The sequence below is a fragment of the Macrobrachium nipponense genome, chromosome 24 (assembly GCF_015104395.2).
Source record: "Macrobrachium nipponense isolate FS-2020 chromosome 24, ASM1510439v2, whole genome shotgun sequence".
In the NCBI taxonomy this organism is placed as follows: domain Eukaryota; kingdom Metazoa; phylum Arthropoda; class Malacostraca; order Decapoda; family Palaemonidae; genus Macrobrachium; species Macrobrachium nipponense.
Window position 1 is genome coordinate 54074453 of NC_061091.1, and position 19134 is coordinate 54093586.

At 43.9% G+C, this 19134-nt stretch overlaps 1 protein-coding gene across 5 annotated transcripts in view; it reads left to right on the plus strand.

Annotated features, from left to right (window-relative positions):
* Positions 1-19134, plus strand: part of LOC135205641 (phosphatidylinositol 4-kinase alpha-like) — a 259138-nt gene that overhangs the window by 155018 nt on the left and 84986 nt on the right. For all 5 annotated transcript variants that reach the window (XM_064236454.1, XM_064236453.1, XM_064236456.1 and 2 more), the window contains one exon: positions 9162-9411. In XM_064236454.1, coding sequence (XP_064092524.1) covers positions 9162-9411 — 250 coding nt within the window. The remainder of the gene's footprint in view (positions 1-9161; positions 9412-19134) is intronic.

The window sequence follows — 19134 nt, forward strand, 5'->3', positions numbered from 1 at the left end:
CTGTGTAGGTATAGATATTCTTTCAATACATAACTACCATTTTATTAGGTAATAGTTTTTTCATTTGTTTAGTCGTTTTCAAGTGATGGATTTTCCTTCATCTAAGTTGTCTTTTCATAACCATTTCAGAAGCTGACAGTAGTATTATTAAAACTGTCTTTAGGAAGTAATGTTAGCAAAAAAAACTGTATGAAAGTTAGGACAGTTAGCTATTTTTGGTCTACTACACCATCTGACCGCTTTTCTTGATTTTATTCTTAACCAAGTTATTGATTACAAATAAGCATTAGCATGAAAAGAAGAATTACTTGGAAATCTCTCCTATCTTTTATAGATACAAGTCTCGGTTTTAAGCTTAGAATAAATTTATATTGGTACTGAAGACCAGAAGAAAGACCTTGTAGCATCCTTTCAGCACCCCTCGCATTTTTTATCCCATTTTCTTAACTTTCTTCCTACTGGAGTATCCAACTTCTTCAATATGTCTGGTTAAATGACTGTTTTTGATGTGTGGTGGAAAATAGCAACTTCTCCAGATAAGCTCTGTCCACTATATTGTCTTATTTAATAAGCTGTGGCAGTTTGTCAATGACAAAGCGAGGAAGATCAGCAAATGGATAGCCAATTTGGAATCACTGAGACTGAGTCTCTCGTAGTTTGCTTTATATTCTTAATTTCAAGAAGTTCATTTACCCCCAGAAACTGTGACTGTAAGGAGGATGTGATTTATTTAGAGATTTAGCACTTAGGTTATATTTACATATAGTATTTTCATTTTTTATATATTTACATATAGTATTTTTATTTTTCATTCATGGTTCCCAGTTCTGACTGGAAGCCACTGAGTACATTCTTCGTCTTCATAAATATGCTTCCAGCTTTTGATCCCTTCTCTGAAACATTCTTGTATTTCTAGCTTCATATGCATTCATCCTTAGTTATAAGACAAATCTTTGTTGGTTAGAGAGAGGTTATCTTTGGATCTTTTTTTATTGTCATACTCTCTGTTGGGGGAAAGTGTCATCAGTGCACCTCACATGGTGAACTGTAGGCATTACTAAAAGGTGTTTGCAGCATCACTTTAGCCCCTAGCTGCACCCACATTTATCCTTATACTTATCTCTTTATCTTGCTGAAAGTACCCCAGTGCTTTGCTCAACAGCCTTTATTTTGTAGAATAAATATTTTAAAGATCAATATCCATGATGTAAATTTCTGTGGCATCAGCTTATTGTTGCTGTAAAGTTTTGTTGAGCTGTAAGTATAGATTTGGTGCAGCCAACTACTTTTGCCTCGGTTTATTTATGTTGCATAACTTACAGTTCTTGGTTGTTGTTCATGGGCTGTAATTGTTATTTGTTCATACACGAAACAAACCTTCGGTCTTAACATTAGGATTTACTAGCGCCAAGCTGGAAACGGTAGAATTAAAATTACACTTGTGAGATCCAGGGACTAATGGCATCTATACCAGGTCACGGGGCATGTATACCCAGAATGCCCACGGCTACCTGTGACCCATCAGTTATTTTCCTACCGCCTTTAAGATAAGACGTGTTACTGTCTATCTCATTTAAAGCCGGTTTTTTCAGTTTGCCCGTTCTTTATCCATTTCATTTTTATTTTTCATTCCTTTTCTTTCTCCAAGTGTGATCAGTGTGGTAAGAGTGTATACGTGGTATGATGGAGAATTTTGCCTCAACATCGGGATCGTCTACCGCTTCGAAGAGGAGACAAAGGAAATGCCCAGGAGTCAGTGGCTTCCCTTGTTCTAGGTTCCTAACCTCGGTGTCGACGGATCTCATCCAACGTGTAGTAGGTGCAGGGAAAACGTATGTACGGTTACTAATCCGTGTTCTGTTTGTCGCGGTTGGTCGGTGGAACAGTGGAAGAAGTTCTATGGGAAAAGCCAATACAAAGAAGGGGGGTGACGCCATCTTTGGATACCAAACCTTACCGGCTTCTTTTGTATCGGTAAATAAACCAGGCTGCTCCATATGTTTCTCCACCTGCTTTTGAATTGTCTCATACCCCGATTCGGTTCTCCTAGCGGTTCTGTATCGGAAAACGTCAGGAGGGGCCTTGGGTAATTTTATGAATAATTGCACTCTCCTTTGTTCCCGCAAGTAGAGGGGGAGATCCGCCATCTTTGTTCCAGGCTCCTGCTACGCAAGCGCATAGGTTAGATGGTACGTGGTCAGCGCTAGGCCTACCAGGCGTACCAACCTTGGATGGTCTGCTTGCGCATTATATGACGTCACGGTTCCAGCAGGGGCCGGCAGCGCTGAATGTTCCTCATCCCCCGGGCTTGCAATTTATGGGAATTAATGCCGCTGCTTCTCCATCCCACTCAGTATTTACAGCGATGCAGAACGTGGGAGGTAATTTGGGCAGCAAACGTGCGGTTACCAGCAGGAAACCTCTCAGTCTCTCCCTACGAGAGCGATGACGTCACAACATACGTCACACTCTGAGATGGCAGGCGTGATGACGTCACAGACCGATTCTCGGCCTTTTTCGCTGCACCCAGACGCTAATACGCCTTATGATCCGTCAATGCAACTGTAATGCAGAAGTTACAGGATATAGAGGAGAGAATGAATAAGAGAGACAAAAAGAAAAAGTGTGATTCGCCTTCTTCGTCTTCTTCCTCTAGTTCGGCGTCATCGCTAAGTCCGATAAACGTCACGGCGAGCGTCAGTCAAGCGTTGGAGGAGGATTCGGGAGTTCCTAGCGGATCCTCGGGCCAAGAGGAGAAGAATCAATTCTTCCTCTCCTTCGGACGAAGACTGTCATTTCCAATCAGCAAGAAGGTCGGAAAATCAGTGGCTATTAAGCACAAGGTTGCCAGACGAAGCCGTTCGCAAGAGTCCGAACAAGCGAGAGAGGTGACGGCCGGCGAGCTAGCGGCCGAGGCGGAGTTGCCAGTTCGGATCGCAAAAACTGCCGATACCTCTGGTAAAATCGACGATTTTGGCGGCGAAAGGTGCAGCGAGGATGGAATGCAGATCCCAGTTTCGCCCGTAAGGCCGTTCAAAATACGTACGAAGGACGATAAGGCTCCTATTAAAAGTACAAAAAATAGAGGGTTGGCAACCTCGGCGGATACGTTTTCGTGGAAGGCAGTGTCCGTCTGGATAGAACCGGCCGAGGCCTGGCTCGCCGACGCTCGAAAACGATGCCAATGCTAATAAAGACGAACTTACTCTGTCTTAAGGGAGCCTTCATCTTGGAGATCTAGACGAGATTCTCGCTCTAGATCCGTGAGCAGAGAAAGAGTGAGACGTTCTCGTTCCCCTGCTGACTATCTGGGATCGAGCCAACAGCGGCCAGCAAAGATCAAAGAGGCCGCGGCCGTAGGGGCAGGCGGCCGTGGAATTCCGGGCCGTCTGTCAGAAGATAGAGGCGAGACAACATCTCTCGTAGAGCGGAGAGTGGTACACTAGAGCCGGGAGGAAGGAGAAAAAACCAAGAGTTTCTGGCCTCGTATGCAGAGGTTATTGATTTGATTCGTCAATTCAATAGCCTTTCGGAGAAGACAGAAACACCGGCCAGTATGCTTCCTCCTGGAATTGACATGGCGTTTGGACTAAAGAGGGATACCCAAGGTGTCGTATGAATTGCCTTGCTCGAGTCATGCGGAATCGGTCTTGCAACACGTAAACGCAAAGATTGCAGGGAGGGATAATTCCTTAAGATCTAATAGATCATTTAAATTTATTCCCCCTCCAATGATAAAGCAAAGGAAATATTATACGACACCGAAGGTCCCTTTGCTGTCTTAGACAAATGAACCCTAATGTTTGTAAGGTTAAGGCCTGGATTAACCTTGGATCAGGTTAAAATGGAGTGCCCTTCGATGACGTACCAAGAGGCTGCCACGTTAAGAAGCAACAGCTTCTTCTGTCTTTCAGGCTGCGTCCTGGTTAGACCTTTGGTCAACAGCAGTGGCGAAAATTGCATCCTCGGAAGCAACAAGGAAAGTAGTAGATGAACCATTGTTCATTAGATTACTACAGTCAGGGTCCAAGGCGATTGCGTACCTGACAAACGTAAGTGCCAATGTTTGGGCAAATATACCTGCTAATGAGGAGAGATGCAGCATTGGCTAGACTAAGCCGCAATGTGGATTGGATTCCCTGTTAGCAATGAGGAATGGGGATATCTTGGAATCGCAACTACTGTTGCCAGAGGTCATACTGGAAGAAGCGATAGATAGAAGAAGGATGGACACTAACGATAGGTTGGTGCAACAGGCAGTTAGGAAACCTCTAACAGTCAAACTATTCCTTTGGAGGGAAGACAACAGCAGATGTCTCGAAAGAAACCAGTGAGACTAGCATCCCTAATAGAGTCACAAGACCCTCTTCCCCAAAGAGGATAACTCATCGGCCCTTTCACAATAGAAACAACAGAGGAAGGGGCAATAGGGGAAGGGGGAGAGGCTCAAGAAGATAGGATGGGCGCCTCCCATCACTCGGCCACACCAGTGGGGGGTTGCCTGGCAAATCACTGGAAGGTGTGGCAGGAACTAGGGGCAGAGCAGTGGGTGGTGGATGTTCTCAGGATTGGGTATTTGATTCCGTTCGGGGTAACCCCGCCCCTGACAGATCAACCATTACCCCACGTCACTTATGCCCACAGATCTCAGAAGGCCACTATTCTGCAGGACGAAGTGAAGAAGATGATGGAAAAAAGGAGCTGTGCAACAAGTATGCAGTCCGACAAAAGGCTTCTACAGCAGGATTTTCCTGGTACCCAAATCCAACGGGGAGTGGGGAAGGACAGTAATAGACCTGTCAACGCTGAATCTGTTTATAAGGAAAACCAGTTTCAAGATGGAAACTCCGAAAACGGTTCTACAAGCAGTCAGAATCGGAGACTTTATGCTGACAGTCGATCTAAAGGACGCATACTTTCAGATACCAGTTCCATCAGTCTTCAAGGAAATTTCTCCGCTTCAGTCTTGCAGGGAAAGCTTTCGAGTTCAAGGTCCTGTGCTTCGGATTGACAACGTCTCCTCAAGTTTTTACAAGAGTGTTCACCCTCGTGTCGGCATGGGCGCACGCTCAGGGGATCAGGCTGATAAGATATCTGGACGATTGGCTGGTGATAGCAAAGTCCAGGGAGAAAAATTACTCAGGGACAGGGCGACCCTCCTGCAGCTTTGTCACAGCCTAGGTATTGTGGTGAATCAGCAGAAGTCGCAGCTGGATCCAAGTCAACGTTTGGAATATCTGGGAATGGTGATAGACACAACACAAGCCAAAGTATTCCCGACAGACCAAAGAGTACAGAAATGCAAACAAGTGGTGAATGCCTTTCTGGGAAAGCAGACACAGCCAGCAAGACAGTGGCAGGTGGTGTTTGCTGGGAATCCTAACCTCCCTGGAGAAGCTAGTACCACAAGGAAGGCTACACCTTCGGTCCCTACAATGGAGGATGAAGAGTTTTGGTCACCAACAGTAGATCACCCGTACGAGCAAATTCACTTGTCAAAGGCAGAAGTGAGGAAAGACTTGCTGTGGTGGGTGGACGACGACAATCTGACATTGTGGGTGTCCCCCTTCAACAATCCTCCCCAGACCTCTTGCTGTTCTCGGATGCATCACTAGAAGGCTGGGGAGCCCATATGGAGGAGTTGATGGTGTCAGCAAAATGGAGTTGCAAGGACAGAGAACTCCATATAAACGTGCTGGAGTTGAAAGCAGCTTTCCTGGCTCTACAAGAATTCAGGGAGAGAGTAAAGGGACACTCGGTGGTATTGATGTCACAACACCACAGTAGTAGCTTATATAAACAAGCAAGGAGGCCTAGTTTCTCGGCAGTTACATGTGATGACAGTTCACTTCACCAGTGGCTATAGAGAACCTGGTAGACATCAAGGCCAGGTATATTCCGGAAAAAGAAACATAGTGGCCGACAAGTTGAGCCGCAGGGATCAGATTCTGGGAACGGAGTGGTCCCTACACCAACAGGTAGTGGACAGGATGCTCATGTTGTGGGAAGGACCGATCATAGACCTATTCGCAACCAGGTACAACAAAAAGTTGGAAGTGTATTGTTCAGTAGTCCCGGACGCAGAGGCAGCAGCAGAAGATGCGCTACAACACCCCTGGGACAATCTGGACGTGTACGCATTTTCTCCTCCATTTTGTCTAATCCGTCAGGTTCTGAACAGGGTAATGCGGTCTCAGAACCTCAAGATGACCCTGGTAGCCCCGTTATGGCCGAAAGCAGAGTGGTTTCCAGACCTACTGGAACTCCTAGTAGATGTGCCAAGAGAGTTACCTCATGGAGCAACCCTTCTGTGTCAGCCTCACGTGGAGAGGTACCACCAGTCGGTGAAGTCCCTATCGCTTCACGGGTGGAGACTGTCAAGTATCTCCTCCGAGAGCGAGGGTTTTCGCAGAAAGCAGCAACTCAGATGGCAGGTAATATCAGAAAATCATCTGCGACAGTATACCAAGGGAAGTGGGTCAGCATACTGTGATTGGTGTCGTAGGGGGAACGTGTCTCCACTCGGTACCACTATTCAGCAGTTAGCGGACTTTCTGATATATCTCAGAACAGAAAAACATATGTCTGTATCTGCAGTGAAGGGGTACAGGGCTGCTCTAGCCTCAGTCTTACGAATGAAAGGAGTGGACATATCGTCTTCATGGGAGTTGGCCATGCTGATGAGGAGCTTTGGAACAGTCCATGGCCCACCAAAGGAGCTAAAAAAAAACCCCAGATTGGGATACTGACCAAGGTACTGAGTAGTCTGACAAAACCCCCTTACGAACCACTAAGGCAGTCCACGGATAGGAGCCTGACCCTGAAGACAGTCTTCTTATTGGCCCTGGCTTCAACCAAAAGGGTGGGGGAGCTACATGGCCTCTCATATCTCATAAAGCACTCGAGAGGTTGGAGATCAATGGTGTGTGAGTTTGTCCCAGAATTCGTGGCAAAGACCCAAAATCCAACAATAGTAGACGGCAGATTCGACTCCTTTACCATACCTTCCTTGGCAGACTTTGTAGACACGACAAGCTGAAATGCTCCTGTGCCCCGTCAGGGCACTAAGGGAGTACTTAAAGAGAACAAGGCACCTCAGGCGGTCCGGGGTGCCAGAGGTTGTTCGTAAGTACAGGACGGAACAAGAAGGAAGTGTCCAAGAATACAATATCATTTTGGCTAAGGGAGACAATCAGAAAATGCTTATACTGCAGAAGACAGAGGGTCAGATAGCCAGGTGGGAGCTAGAGCTCATGACATCAGGGGTGTGAGTGCTTCCCTAGCATTTAAGAAGAAAAACAAATGTCTGTGATAAAATTCTGAAAGCTGGCGTGTGGAAGCGCCAAACAACTTTCACCTCATTTTATTTGAAAGAGTTGCCCATAGATCCTTGGACACCTTTTCCTTGGGTCCAGTGGTGGCGGCCCAACAAGTGATATAGTTCATCCAGTGCCCCTGGCGGGTCAGTTTGCGTCTAGTCTAAGATGAAGGTATGAAAGTAGAATGAATGGGATGACTGGTCTTTTTTCTTTACTACTTTCTTCCTACTCCTTTAACTAAATACGGGCAATATGAAGGAGAGTACCGTCATGTGCTGGAACGGACTAGATGCAGGTGAGATGGTCAGCCATACTGTGAAGCTATCTTAGCTGATGATATACTTTTCAGTAGCAACACACCCCTCTGGATAATAAGGAAAGAGGGGTGAAGGTCGATCCAGTCGCAAGGGACAAGAGTAAACAGTAGAATGGTATCTACACCCAGTGGAGGAAACCAATAGATCCGCTTATATCTTTGGTCCTAGGTTCATTGTCCATTCTCTAGAATTTCCCTATATATTCGGAAATGGATAGGTGGCAAACTTCCAGTCAGTTGTAGAGACTTACCTCCCTCCAATAGTAAGTCTATCCTAATGTTAAGACCGAAGGTTTGTTTCGTGTATGAACCAAATACCAAATTTGTAACTAATTTGTATTTTCATAACTAACAAACCTGAGGTCTTAACAGTTAAAGGCCCACCTCGAACCACCCCTCTAGCAGTCTAAACTTTTGTTAGAATATATTTTAAAGATCAATATCCATGATGTAAATTTCTGTGGCATCAGCTTATTGTTGCTGTAAAGTTTTGTTGAGCTGTAAGTATAGATTTGGTGCAGCCAACTACTTTTGCCTCGGTTTATTTATGTTGCATAACTTACAGTTCTTGGTTGTTGTTCATGGGCTGTAATTGTTATTTTGTAATGTATATCAAAGGTAGTACCTTCTGTATTGCTATCCAATCATTATATGTACTCATTTTAGAAGCCTCATGACTGAGTTATATCATAAGAACATCTTCAAAATTGCAAATTATTTTCCCATCCCTTTCCTTTTCAAAGGTATTTCTTTATTTGCTAACTATTGCAGTGGTGTAATACTCATTTCATGGAACATACTATATTAGGGGTGGATGCATCTGACACCATGCCATACCTAGGCAGTACTGACCTTCCACAATAACCTTAATTAAGGGTGGATGCATCTGACACCATGCTATACCTAGGCAGTACTGACCTTCCACAATAACCTTAATATTTTTGGTTCTAGCTTCTAAGAACATTATTTTACTTGATAATGTTTTTGGCTTTAATTTCTATTCAAATACGTAATTACTTTTTGGTAGAGAAGGCTTTCATATTTTTCTTACCACAGCTTGTAGATGCCAGTATTCTTAGGGTGGGGAACATAAACTAGATCCCACCTTGTTTTAGTGTGTGTAAAGTATGTGTAAGATAATTTTCTAGATTTTTCTATAAAAACTTAGGAAGCTTTGTAAGCATAGTTGTTTTTAAACTGCATGTACATAATTTAATTGGAGTTGTGATAACTTTAACAAATTGGATTAGTCAGATGCTAGAATAAGGGCAAGAAGTTTGACCGCCTATGATATTCACAAGTATGTAGTTTCATCAGTTCTAAATCATCTAATTTCTGATGGTAAGAGGTAAAGCATTATCATCATATTGTTATAAAAAACATTAAAGCTGCTTTAACAGTATACAGGTGTGTTGTTAGATATTTATATTTTTTCTCTTTTGAAAATTGTTTTTCATTGCTATTATACTGCAGTACTTAGATTTTAAAGATGAAAGGTAAAGTTTTTTATTTTCTTATTCTAACAGAACTCCTCCATGGACAAGCGTCACAAAGCCGTGAGTGACCGAACGTCATCTTTTATGAAATCTTTAAGTTTACGAACTCATTACCAAGGCGAAATTACTGGTCTTTTACTTATGGTTACGGACGAATCTCAGCGTGATAGATTAGTGCAAAAACTCATGGCTGACATTAAGAAAGCTTGTGAGAAAAGCAGAGAAGTTGACTTCCGTCAAGGGCTGTGGAGAGCCACTGGGCTTTTGATTGCCACTGAAGGTGAGATATGCTTTGTTCATACACGAACAAACCTTTGGTCTTAACAATAGGATCATTTCTAGCACCCAGCTGGATCCGGTTAAAATAACGGATGAAAGCAAGGAATCTTGTGATATCTGGCAACGCACGTGTAGATCGGGTGAAGCGATCTCGCATCAGTCTTTCTTTGACCGCCTGGGCGGGAGTAGTGTTTACCTCTCTTGGCCTTTACCCGGTTCATTGCCCGTTTCGCTTGTGTTTAGTGTGTGTGTGTGTGTGTGTGTGTGTGTGTGTGTGTGTGTGTTTGGCAGATATTATGGCTTCTTCTGCTCCTTCTCGGCCTTGTCAACGTGTGTGGCCAGGAATTCCAGGTTTTCGTTGTTCTCATTTTTGGCTTCGGCAGCGGCTGACCCCCACATTGTGCAGTAGGTGCCGTTCTGGTTTTTATACTATGAATCTTTGCACGGAATGCTGGGCATGGCCTTAAGAGCAGTGGAAGTCGTTTTGTAGCAAGATAGAACATCGGAGGGTTTCGACTCTTCCTTCATGGGAAGGTTTTTCGCCCCTTCCCGATGCTTCGTCTCCTTCAGTATTGAACCCCCATAGTAGAGTTGTTCCTGTGTCTCCTTCCTTTTCTTCCATTGATTTGTCGCTGGAAGTATCGGGAGGCCACCAGGCTGATGTTTGTAATGTCGCCCCTTCTTCTTCGGGAATTATTTGATTCCCAGGAAAGGGGGAGTTTTTTTTTTTTATCATTCTCATTTCTTCCAGAGTCGGAGGCGTCCAAGATGGCGGCGATTGGAAGACACTCAGGCTAGGGGGTACCCCGTCCTGGAGGGGTTGCTTGCATACTCTCTGGAGGATCGCTACCCCCCCCTCGTCCTCAGGTCATCCCCCTTCCTCCCAGCCTCGTCTTCATGGGTAGTCGACATCAGCCATCTTGTATTGCTCCGCCAGTGATTGTTGCCACTTCTTCGAGTCGGAGGAAAGCTGTGGCGTCACCCCCGTTGATGACGTCACGGGATACGTCGTTGTGTCCTTCTCTTGCGGATCAGTCTGAGGTTATATGCCAGGCAGTGCTTAAGCGGTTGGACTCTGTTTTGGATGTTAAGTTGGCTGCCTTGTTGGTTGGGAGCATTGGAAGGAACGCGTTGCTTTGTCCCCGCCTCCTGTGAAGATATCACTTAAGGAACTAGTTCTGTCTTCTCCCTCTTCCCCCTGCACGTCACGTAGGCGTATCAAGAGTTCTAAGGCTAAGGATTTTGCTTTTTCTTCGCTTGCGAGGGAGGAACTACATGGACGTGTTCTCAAGAATCTTGGTGTTTCGGAGAGTATTAGTGGCTTCGTCCTCTGCATCGAATTGCGGGCTTGTTGCAACTTCCCCCATCCGTGCACGTCTCGAGTGTGTTGCAACCTCCCCTGTCCATGCACATGATGCAAGTGCTCCTTCTTCTCCAAGACCTATTCGTCGCTGTAAGGATCTCAAGGCGCCTGTCAACAGGTCAAAGGTGGTGAGCGTTAAGTTGCTGCAGCAGGAGTGTTTGCCTGCCCCTCAGTGATGCTTCTAAGAGTTTGATTCTCGAAGATTTTCCTTCGATCTCGAGTGTTCGGGATTCCTATCCAACTCATGTTCGTAGGTCGGCCATGCCTGTGACCATTCACGGACATGTTAATGAATCATCTGTTGGAGGAGAATGTAGTGATGTTCCTAGTGTTATATTGTGTTTGTCTCGGGAGCCGATGCTTGGACCCAGCCCAGACAGGTTTGTTGGTGTTTCGGGCTGCTTTGTTCTGCTGATCCTACCGTTAATTTTAATGAAGAAGGTGCCTTAGAGGATCCTACACATCCTTCTCATTATCGGTCCCCGTTGCCTGAGCATGAGGAGGGAGACATGCAAGAGTTTTTGTCTTCCTTTTCGGAAGTTATTGATCTCATTCGTGGGTTCAACAATTTGGAAAGTAGGTCTCAGGTTCGGTCATCTTCCCTCCTCCTTGCTTAGGAGCCTTGGTGGGAGCTCTGCAGTATCCCAAATCTTCTCTCCAGCTTCCCTAAGGTTAACGTCGCTTCGCTCTAGGGGCTCTGCCAAGCTGCTACTTTTGCCTCTCACGGGACTAGGAAGTACTATGCTACGAACTCTACTTTTTTTATGTCGCACCATCTTAACCCAGACGTCATTCGCCTGAAGCCGGGATTGACTTTGGAGCAGGTGTGGTTGGTGGCTCCGTCCTTGTCTCTGCTGGATGCCTCAGCATTGGAATCTATGGTAGCCTCCATGTTGCTCACGGTGTCTTGGCTGGACTTCTGGTCTGTGGTCATTGCCAAGATAGCTTCTGACAGGTTCCCAGAAGGGTTGGTGACTGCATCCTCTCTTGCCAATCTGTTGCAGTCTGGAGGCAAGACATTTTCATATATGGCTCACCTCGGTGTTAATTTATGAGCTAAGCTTCTGCTGATTAGAATGCGATAGGCCAGCGTCGGGCTGACACCAAAGACAGACTGGTGCACCAGGCTGTGTCTAAGTCAGAGTCTCATCCTCAGAGACATCCTCCTCCTCCTCCTCCTCCCCCTGTCTAGCAGTAGTGAAGAAGATCGTCGCCTGGTAGGCCATCGAGGAATTCAAGTTCGGTAGGACCTTCCCATTCGACTCAGCCTTGGTCAGAGGGTCAACGTCCCTTTCGCTCTCGTTCCTTTAGGCCAAGAAGGGGCCCAAGGGGCAGAGGTAATGGGGCCCTCAGTAGGTTAGGCGCCTCTCCCTCTCCTGTGCCACGGAGGGGGCTGCCTAGCAGACCTTTGGGCCAAGTGGCAGTGTTATGGGGCGGAGAAGTGGGTGGTAGATACCCTTCGGGTGGGGTACCTACTGCCATTTGATTTCTCTCCCCCTCTGTTGGACAAACCGCAGCTCATGAAGGGATATCCTCCAGATTCTCTGAGGTTCTTGGCTCTTCGGGAGGAGGTGCAGAGGATGCTGACCAAGGTTGCGATAGAGGAAGTGGTGTGTCCGTCTCCGGGGTTTTACAGTCACATCTTGGTGCTCAAGGCGTCGGGAGGATGGAGACCTGTGATCGACCTAACCACCTTGAATCACTTCATCAGGAAGACACGGTTCAAGATGGAGACCCTGCGTTCGGTGTTGGCAGCCGTGAGGGAAGGCGACTTCATGCTGTCGATAGACTTAAGGGATGCATACGTCCAAATCCCTGTTCATCCGACGTCCAGGAAATTCCTTCACTTCTCTCTTGGGAACAAGGTCTTTGAGTTCAAAATCCTATGCTTCAGGCTGACAACAGCCTCTCAAGTGTTCACAGGGGTCTTCTCTCATGTCAAGTTGGGCCCATGCTCAGGGGATCTGTTTGCTGAGGTACCTTGACGATTACTTGGTCTTGGCAGTTTCCAGGGAAAAGCTGCTGCAGGACAAGGATCGTCTACTTCGGTTCTGTCTGGAACTGGGTATTGTAGTCAACCAGGAAATGTCGAACCTCGTACCCAGTCAAGGATTCTCTACTGGGGCATGGTCATCAATACGACAGTGGCAAAAGTTTTCCTGTCGGATTAGATATTGGAGAAGTTGCGGGTGGTGGCGCGCAACTTCCTGTCGGAACCACATCAGTCAGCTCATCAGTGGCAGGTTCTTCTGGGAGTGTTGTCATCCCTGAAGAAGCTGGTCCCTCATGGGCGTCTTCTTCTTCGGTCTCTGCAATGGAGACTGGGAGAATTCTTGGTCTCTGGCGGGGGACTCACCCCTGTTAATGTTCCCTCTGTCTCTGGAAGTGAGAGAAGACCTTCGTTGGTGGTTGGACGACCAGAATCTTTCGAAGGGTGTCCCTCTGCGTTCTCTTCCACCGGACTTCCTTCTGTTCCCAGACGCCTCCCTCGCAGGTTGGTCAGCCTTATGTAGGCAACCTCATTGCTTCAGGCGTTTGGAGGACAAGCAGCAACATATCAACGTCTTGGAGTTGAAGGCAGCCTTCCTATGTCTGAAGAAGTTTTGGGAGAAGGTAGAATGTCATTCTGTTGTTCTCATGTCGGACAACACCATGGTGGTAGCCTATGTGAACAAACAGAAGGCCTGGTTTCTCGTCAACTTCACGCCTTGACCGTAGAGGTTCACCAGTGGGCGGTCAGCGGTTAGGTAGAGCTCTCAGCCAGGTATATCCCAGGCAAATTGAATGTGGTCACAGACAAACTCAGTCGTCGGGATCAGATCCTAGGCACTGAGTGGTTGCTTCATCAAGTGGTAGCAGACAAGCTTTTCCAGGTTTTGGGTAGACCCATGTTGGACCTTTTTGCGACTCACTTCAACAGGAAGCTGGAGATATTCTGTTCAGTGGTCCCAGATCCTTTAGCATTGGCAGAGGACACATTCCAACATCCCTGAGACAATCTGGAGGTGTATGCCTTCCCTCCGTTTTGTTTGATCTGTCAAGTTCTGGACAGGCTAATAAGTTCACAGGGTCTCAGGATGACTTTGGTAGCCCCACTGTGGCCTCAAGTGGAGTGGTTCCCAGATCAGCTGTAGTTGTTGTCAGAGGTTCCGAGAGGCTTTTCTCAGAAGGACGGCAGGCCATATGTCCGGCAGTCTCAGAAAGTCGACCTTCTCAGTTTCCAAGGCAATAAGCAATCTGCTGTGATTGGTGTCATAACAGGGTTTTTCTCCACCTGCAGAGACGAGAAACGTTTCTCCATTTCTGCCATTAGAGGCTACAGGGCGGCCCTGAGTTTGGTGTTATGCCTTAAAGGTATTGACATCTGTTCTTTTGGGAAACTTTCCTTGTTAGTTAAGGGGTTTGAACAGTCGAGTTCTCCTAGAGAGCTCAAGTCTCAGACGTGGGATGTTTCCTTGGTTCTCAAGAGCTTCACTAAGAGTCCATATGAGCCCTTGTGTTGCTCATCTGACAGGAACTTGACGCTCAAGGCCGTTTTCCTTCTGGCCTTGGCATCTTCCAAGAGGGTAGGAGAGCTCCACGATCTGAGCTATGAGGTGAAGCACGCCAGGGGTTGGGGGTCGTTGTCCTTCGAATTTGTCCCGGAATTCGTGGCCAAGACCCAAACTCCCTCTGTGCATGATGACAGGTTCACTTAGTTTTCCATTCCATCACTGAATGACTTGTGGGTGGTGATGCTCAAGAGCATTTGTTGTGCCCTGTCCGGGCCCTGCGTTGCAATCTTAAAAGGACTCGGCACCTTAGACCAGGCTGCCGCAGACTTATTGTTAGCACAGGGTGTACGGGAAAGAGATGTCAAGGAATACTATCTCGTTTTGGATACAGGAAACCATCAGACAGGCATAATTGTCTCTTGATGATTCCACCACCATGTCTGAGCAGGCTAGAGCGCATGATGTTAGGGATATTGGTCCCTCTCTGGCTTTCAAAAAGAACTTGGCTGTACATAGAGTGCTGAACGCTGGTACTTGGTTATGCCAGTCCACGTTCACCTCTTTCTATCTTAAGGATGTTGCCCACAGATCTGCGGGCACGTTTACCCTGGGTACTGTGGTGGCTGCCCAACAGGTTGTGTACTCATAGTTGCCCTAACAGGGCACTTTCGTATCTTTCCTAAGATGATTGTGTGGATGAGAGAATGAGTGAGTTGGCTGGTCTCCTTTCTCTTGTACCTTTCCTTCTTCCTTCGGGCGGTTTAAGGGATAGACATGTCATTCGCTGGACTGGTCTGATACAATGAGTAAGGTAGTCATACTGATAGCGTGGTCACTTATTATGCAAATGTCAAACCCTCTATTCAGTAGCATATGCTCCACTCCTAGGCAAGGAGAAGTTGAGAGTAGTACAAACCCTTATGTGTTGGTTTGCTATTAGACAGTTAAAGTTTCTCTTTGGTTCCCTGTACAATGGTTCTCTCATATATCATTGTACATCACTCAGGGTCTGAGTGGTTAGATGTCAATTTATCTAGCTTCTCAACGGGCTTCAGTCCCTCTCCAGAAGTCATTTCTTCTGGAAGCTGGACTGGTGGGTAGGCCCCCAGCCAGTCTAGGATGTCTTGTACCTCCCTCCAAGTATGAGTCTATCCTATTGTTAAGACCGAAGGTTTGTTCGCGTATGAACAAGTGACAAATTTTCTAAGACAATTTGTATTTTTCATAGCTACAAACCTGAGGTCTTAACATTATACTGCCCGCCTCTAGCCGCCCCTCTGTTTATTAAGACATCCTGAGTTGGGAAAGACTGATTCGTGATCGTAGGTGGATGGTCTTCGACCATCCTTCACCCGATCTACGCATGTGTTGCCAGATATCACAAGATTCCTTGCTTTCATCTGTTTTATTAACTGGATCCAGCTAGGCACTAGAAATTATCCTATTGTTAAGACCTCAGGTTTGTAGCCATGAAAAATACATATTTTCTTAGAAAATTTGTCATTTTTGAAGGTTTACATATAAAGAACTCTGATTTATGTGTTTAGCCCAGTTCCCTATCAAATTTTATGGGGGTTCAAGTTCAGGGATTTGATTAATCAGAATTTTTATCAGTGCAATATTTAAATGAAATATTTCTTGTAGCTCTGTGGCCACTTGCATAAACCAGTTAACGACTTACATAGGCTAGATATTTCAAGGAACGAATGAAAGTCCTATTAAACATAATTGAATGAAATTCATGTGCATATTAGTATTTTACCAATAAAATACAGTACTGTATACACACATTAATTGTAGTAACTGAAAACTGAAATAAAATTTACTCAGACCCACAACTGCAGACATCATTTACAGTGATACACATACGTATCTTGAAATGCAGAGAAAATTCAGAATATCTCTGTCTATATTGTACTATAAATAATACCTCGCATATTACATATTTATTTATTTATTAAAATGAATAGTATTTACACAACTCACACAGACATGAAAAGATGAAAAAAAGTATAACAGAAATCAGTGTATTTCCTGAGGGTCAAACCCAGAATTCCGGTCTCTCCTATCCCTGTCATCAGAGAGGCTCTTCGGATCAGCCACTTCTCATACTGAAAGTATTTACAAAGATGATGATCGTGGTGATCCCTACTGTTTATGGAATAAATTATAATACATAGATTATACAGTTAATAACTTTGTGTCATGTGTGTCTGTAATGTGTCTTTATGTGCAAGTGTAATAAATGTATGTAATAAATGCACAGCCAGGGCTGTATAAGTATGATTGTGTTGTGTCATAATTTCATCATCATAACCATCATATTTGTTCAGTATTGCTGAGTCATCATCTAAAAGACAAAATGGGTGTTGATACATATTCTTGTAGTACAGGTTGACCATCACTAATCTGGTATCATTGGGATCTTCACAGTGCCAGATCACAGAGTGGTTAGGTTAGAATACTTAACCCAACAGTTAACCACCTCATTCTACCTTTAAAATGCCATGTCAATTAGTACAGCCATATACCCAGAACTTACGCGAGGTTAGGTTCCAGACCCCCCTCACACAAGGGGAATTTTCATGTAAGTTTGGCACAGTCTCTAAAAATGCTAATAAATGCTTATTTCTAGAGTTTTAACACTAAATATGACCATAATCTTGCTCTCTGGGCACATATTAAGGTAACTTGTTATTTAATCTTATTAATATTTGAAAATATTAATAGATATATATACATGTACCATGAAAATTCTCTCATCTCAGTATGAAAGAGAGAAAGAGAAAATTATTTTTATTGTTCAATTAAGTTTACAGTAAACCCCCCATTCACATTCTCAAAATTCACCGACTCTGCTATTTATTGGTTTATGGAACATATCTACTCACTATTCCTGGAAAATTTGCCTATTTGTGGTATTTTTCACTGAGAAATACAGTCGACCCCCATATCTGCACAGGTTAGGGAAGACAACCCTTGCGATTACTGAAATTCCTTGATATATTGGAACCCCTTGGAAAATGCTTACTACATATATGTACTAATACCTTCCTGTGTGGTTTTCTCCCTCCAGCCAATAGCTGTAGAGAGAGAGAGAGAGAGAGAGAGGTGAACTTATAACTGCTTATTTTAGTAGTTCAAATAAAAGTATAGCTAAAATTATTATCCTAAAGAACATTTTAATATAATTTCAAAGTCATCTTATATTTTTATCCTTAAAATATATGGTTCACAGATACTTGTGAGAACTAGTGAAATTATGCCTGAGAGAGAGAGAGAGAGAGAGAGAGAAATAAATACATATGCACATTAAAATACATATTTAATACACTATTGACAGTAGTACACAAATGAAAATAAATATTAATTCACAAGACTGGGTTATAAGAATATACAGTATCAGCAAACATTGAACTAAAATCAAGCAAAAAAGAGATGAAACTCCCTTAAAAAGCATTGGAGCTACAAGCCAGTCAGCAACTACCAACACTAAATCTTACTCTGTGATTGGTTATTCTAATCCTTGCAACAAACCAGTCTGCATTGAGGTAACATATCCTTTATTTATACTTTGCTGTGCGATTGCTACTTCGAACCCTTCCAGCCAATAAGAGAGAGAGAGAGAGAGAGAAAGAGAGAGAGGGGGGGGAGCCCAGGCAGTGCTGAGCCAGTTCTTTAGATGGGTTAAACAATTAAAAATGTCAATAATATAGTATATATATTACTGTATGTATATCTTTCTGTTAACTACTCTCCCTTTCTATCTATCTATTTATCACCTTTAGCGAGAGATTTATTTTATATTTTATGATATCTAATTCACAATTTTTTTATTAAATGTATTGCATGTACTCATTTCAAATAATTATTAAGTAACCATTAACTATAATAAACAAACAAACAAAAAAGCTTCCAAACGTCTGTTTACATCCAGCACTTACGAGTATCGAACGATCGACAAGCAATCACTTTACACCGTAAGCCATAAATTTTCATTATCTCTCTTCAACTACTGAAACTACCAAACAGTATAATAACCATTCATTTCTATTCTTTATTCTATCTTTACCTAATGTTTTTTTTTATTAAATGTATTGCATGAATAAGTTTTTCAATTTACAGCATCCTTTTACCAATAGAATACTTAAAGCACAAGGGGTAGATGCTGACCAATAGGAGAGCAGGACCTTATGGGGTTACTAGCATCAGGAACCAATGGGAGAGCGGGAGGATGGTGGCGAGTTTACTCAGTTGGCGGCGCGGGAGTTTTAAAATTGTTCTCGGTGGTCCGGGCGAATCTCGGGACTTTACAGCAACAACCTTTCGTATCTTGAAAACTTTTCGTATGTAGAGCAGTAAAATTTTTCGCATTGGCTTTCGTATCTCGAGTTTTTCGTAAGTAGAGCCTTTCGTATCTCGAGGTACTACTGTATTTCATATAATTCTCATTTATATATTTACTGTATGTTCTCATTTTTAATATTTACAACCCAAAAGATAACCGCAATTGTGTGCATAGGGTATGTACAAACACAATCTCATTCCCTGACATCAGAGATCTTGCTACAGCTTGTTTTGTTTCATGTTGTTATGCTTATGATTTTGTAAATTTATATTTTATACTATTCTCATTTAAATTTTTCATGTATTTTCTAATTTTTTTTAAAATTTTTACAACCACAAAAGGTAAATGTAATCATGTGCGTAGGATATGTACGAACAAACAAATTAATTTGCTACCATCGGAGAACTTGTTACAGCTTTTTTTTATGTTGTTACGCTTATTATGCTATTCTCATTTATATTTTTGCTGTATTTTCTAATTTTTTTGTTTTTAAACCCAAAAGATAAACATAATCTTGTG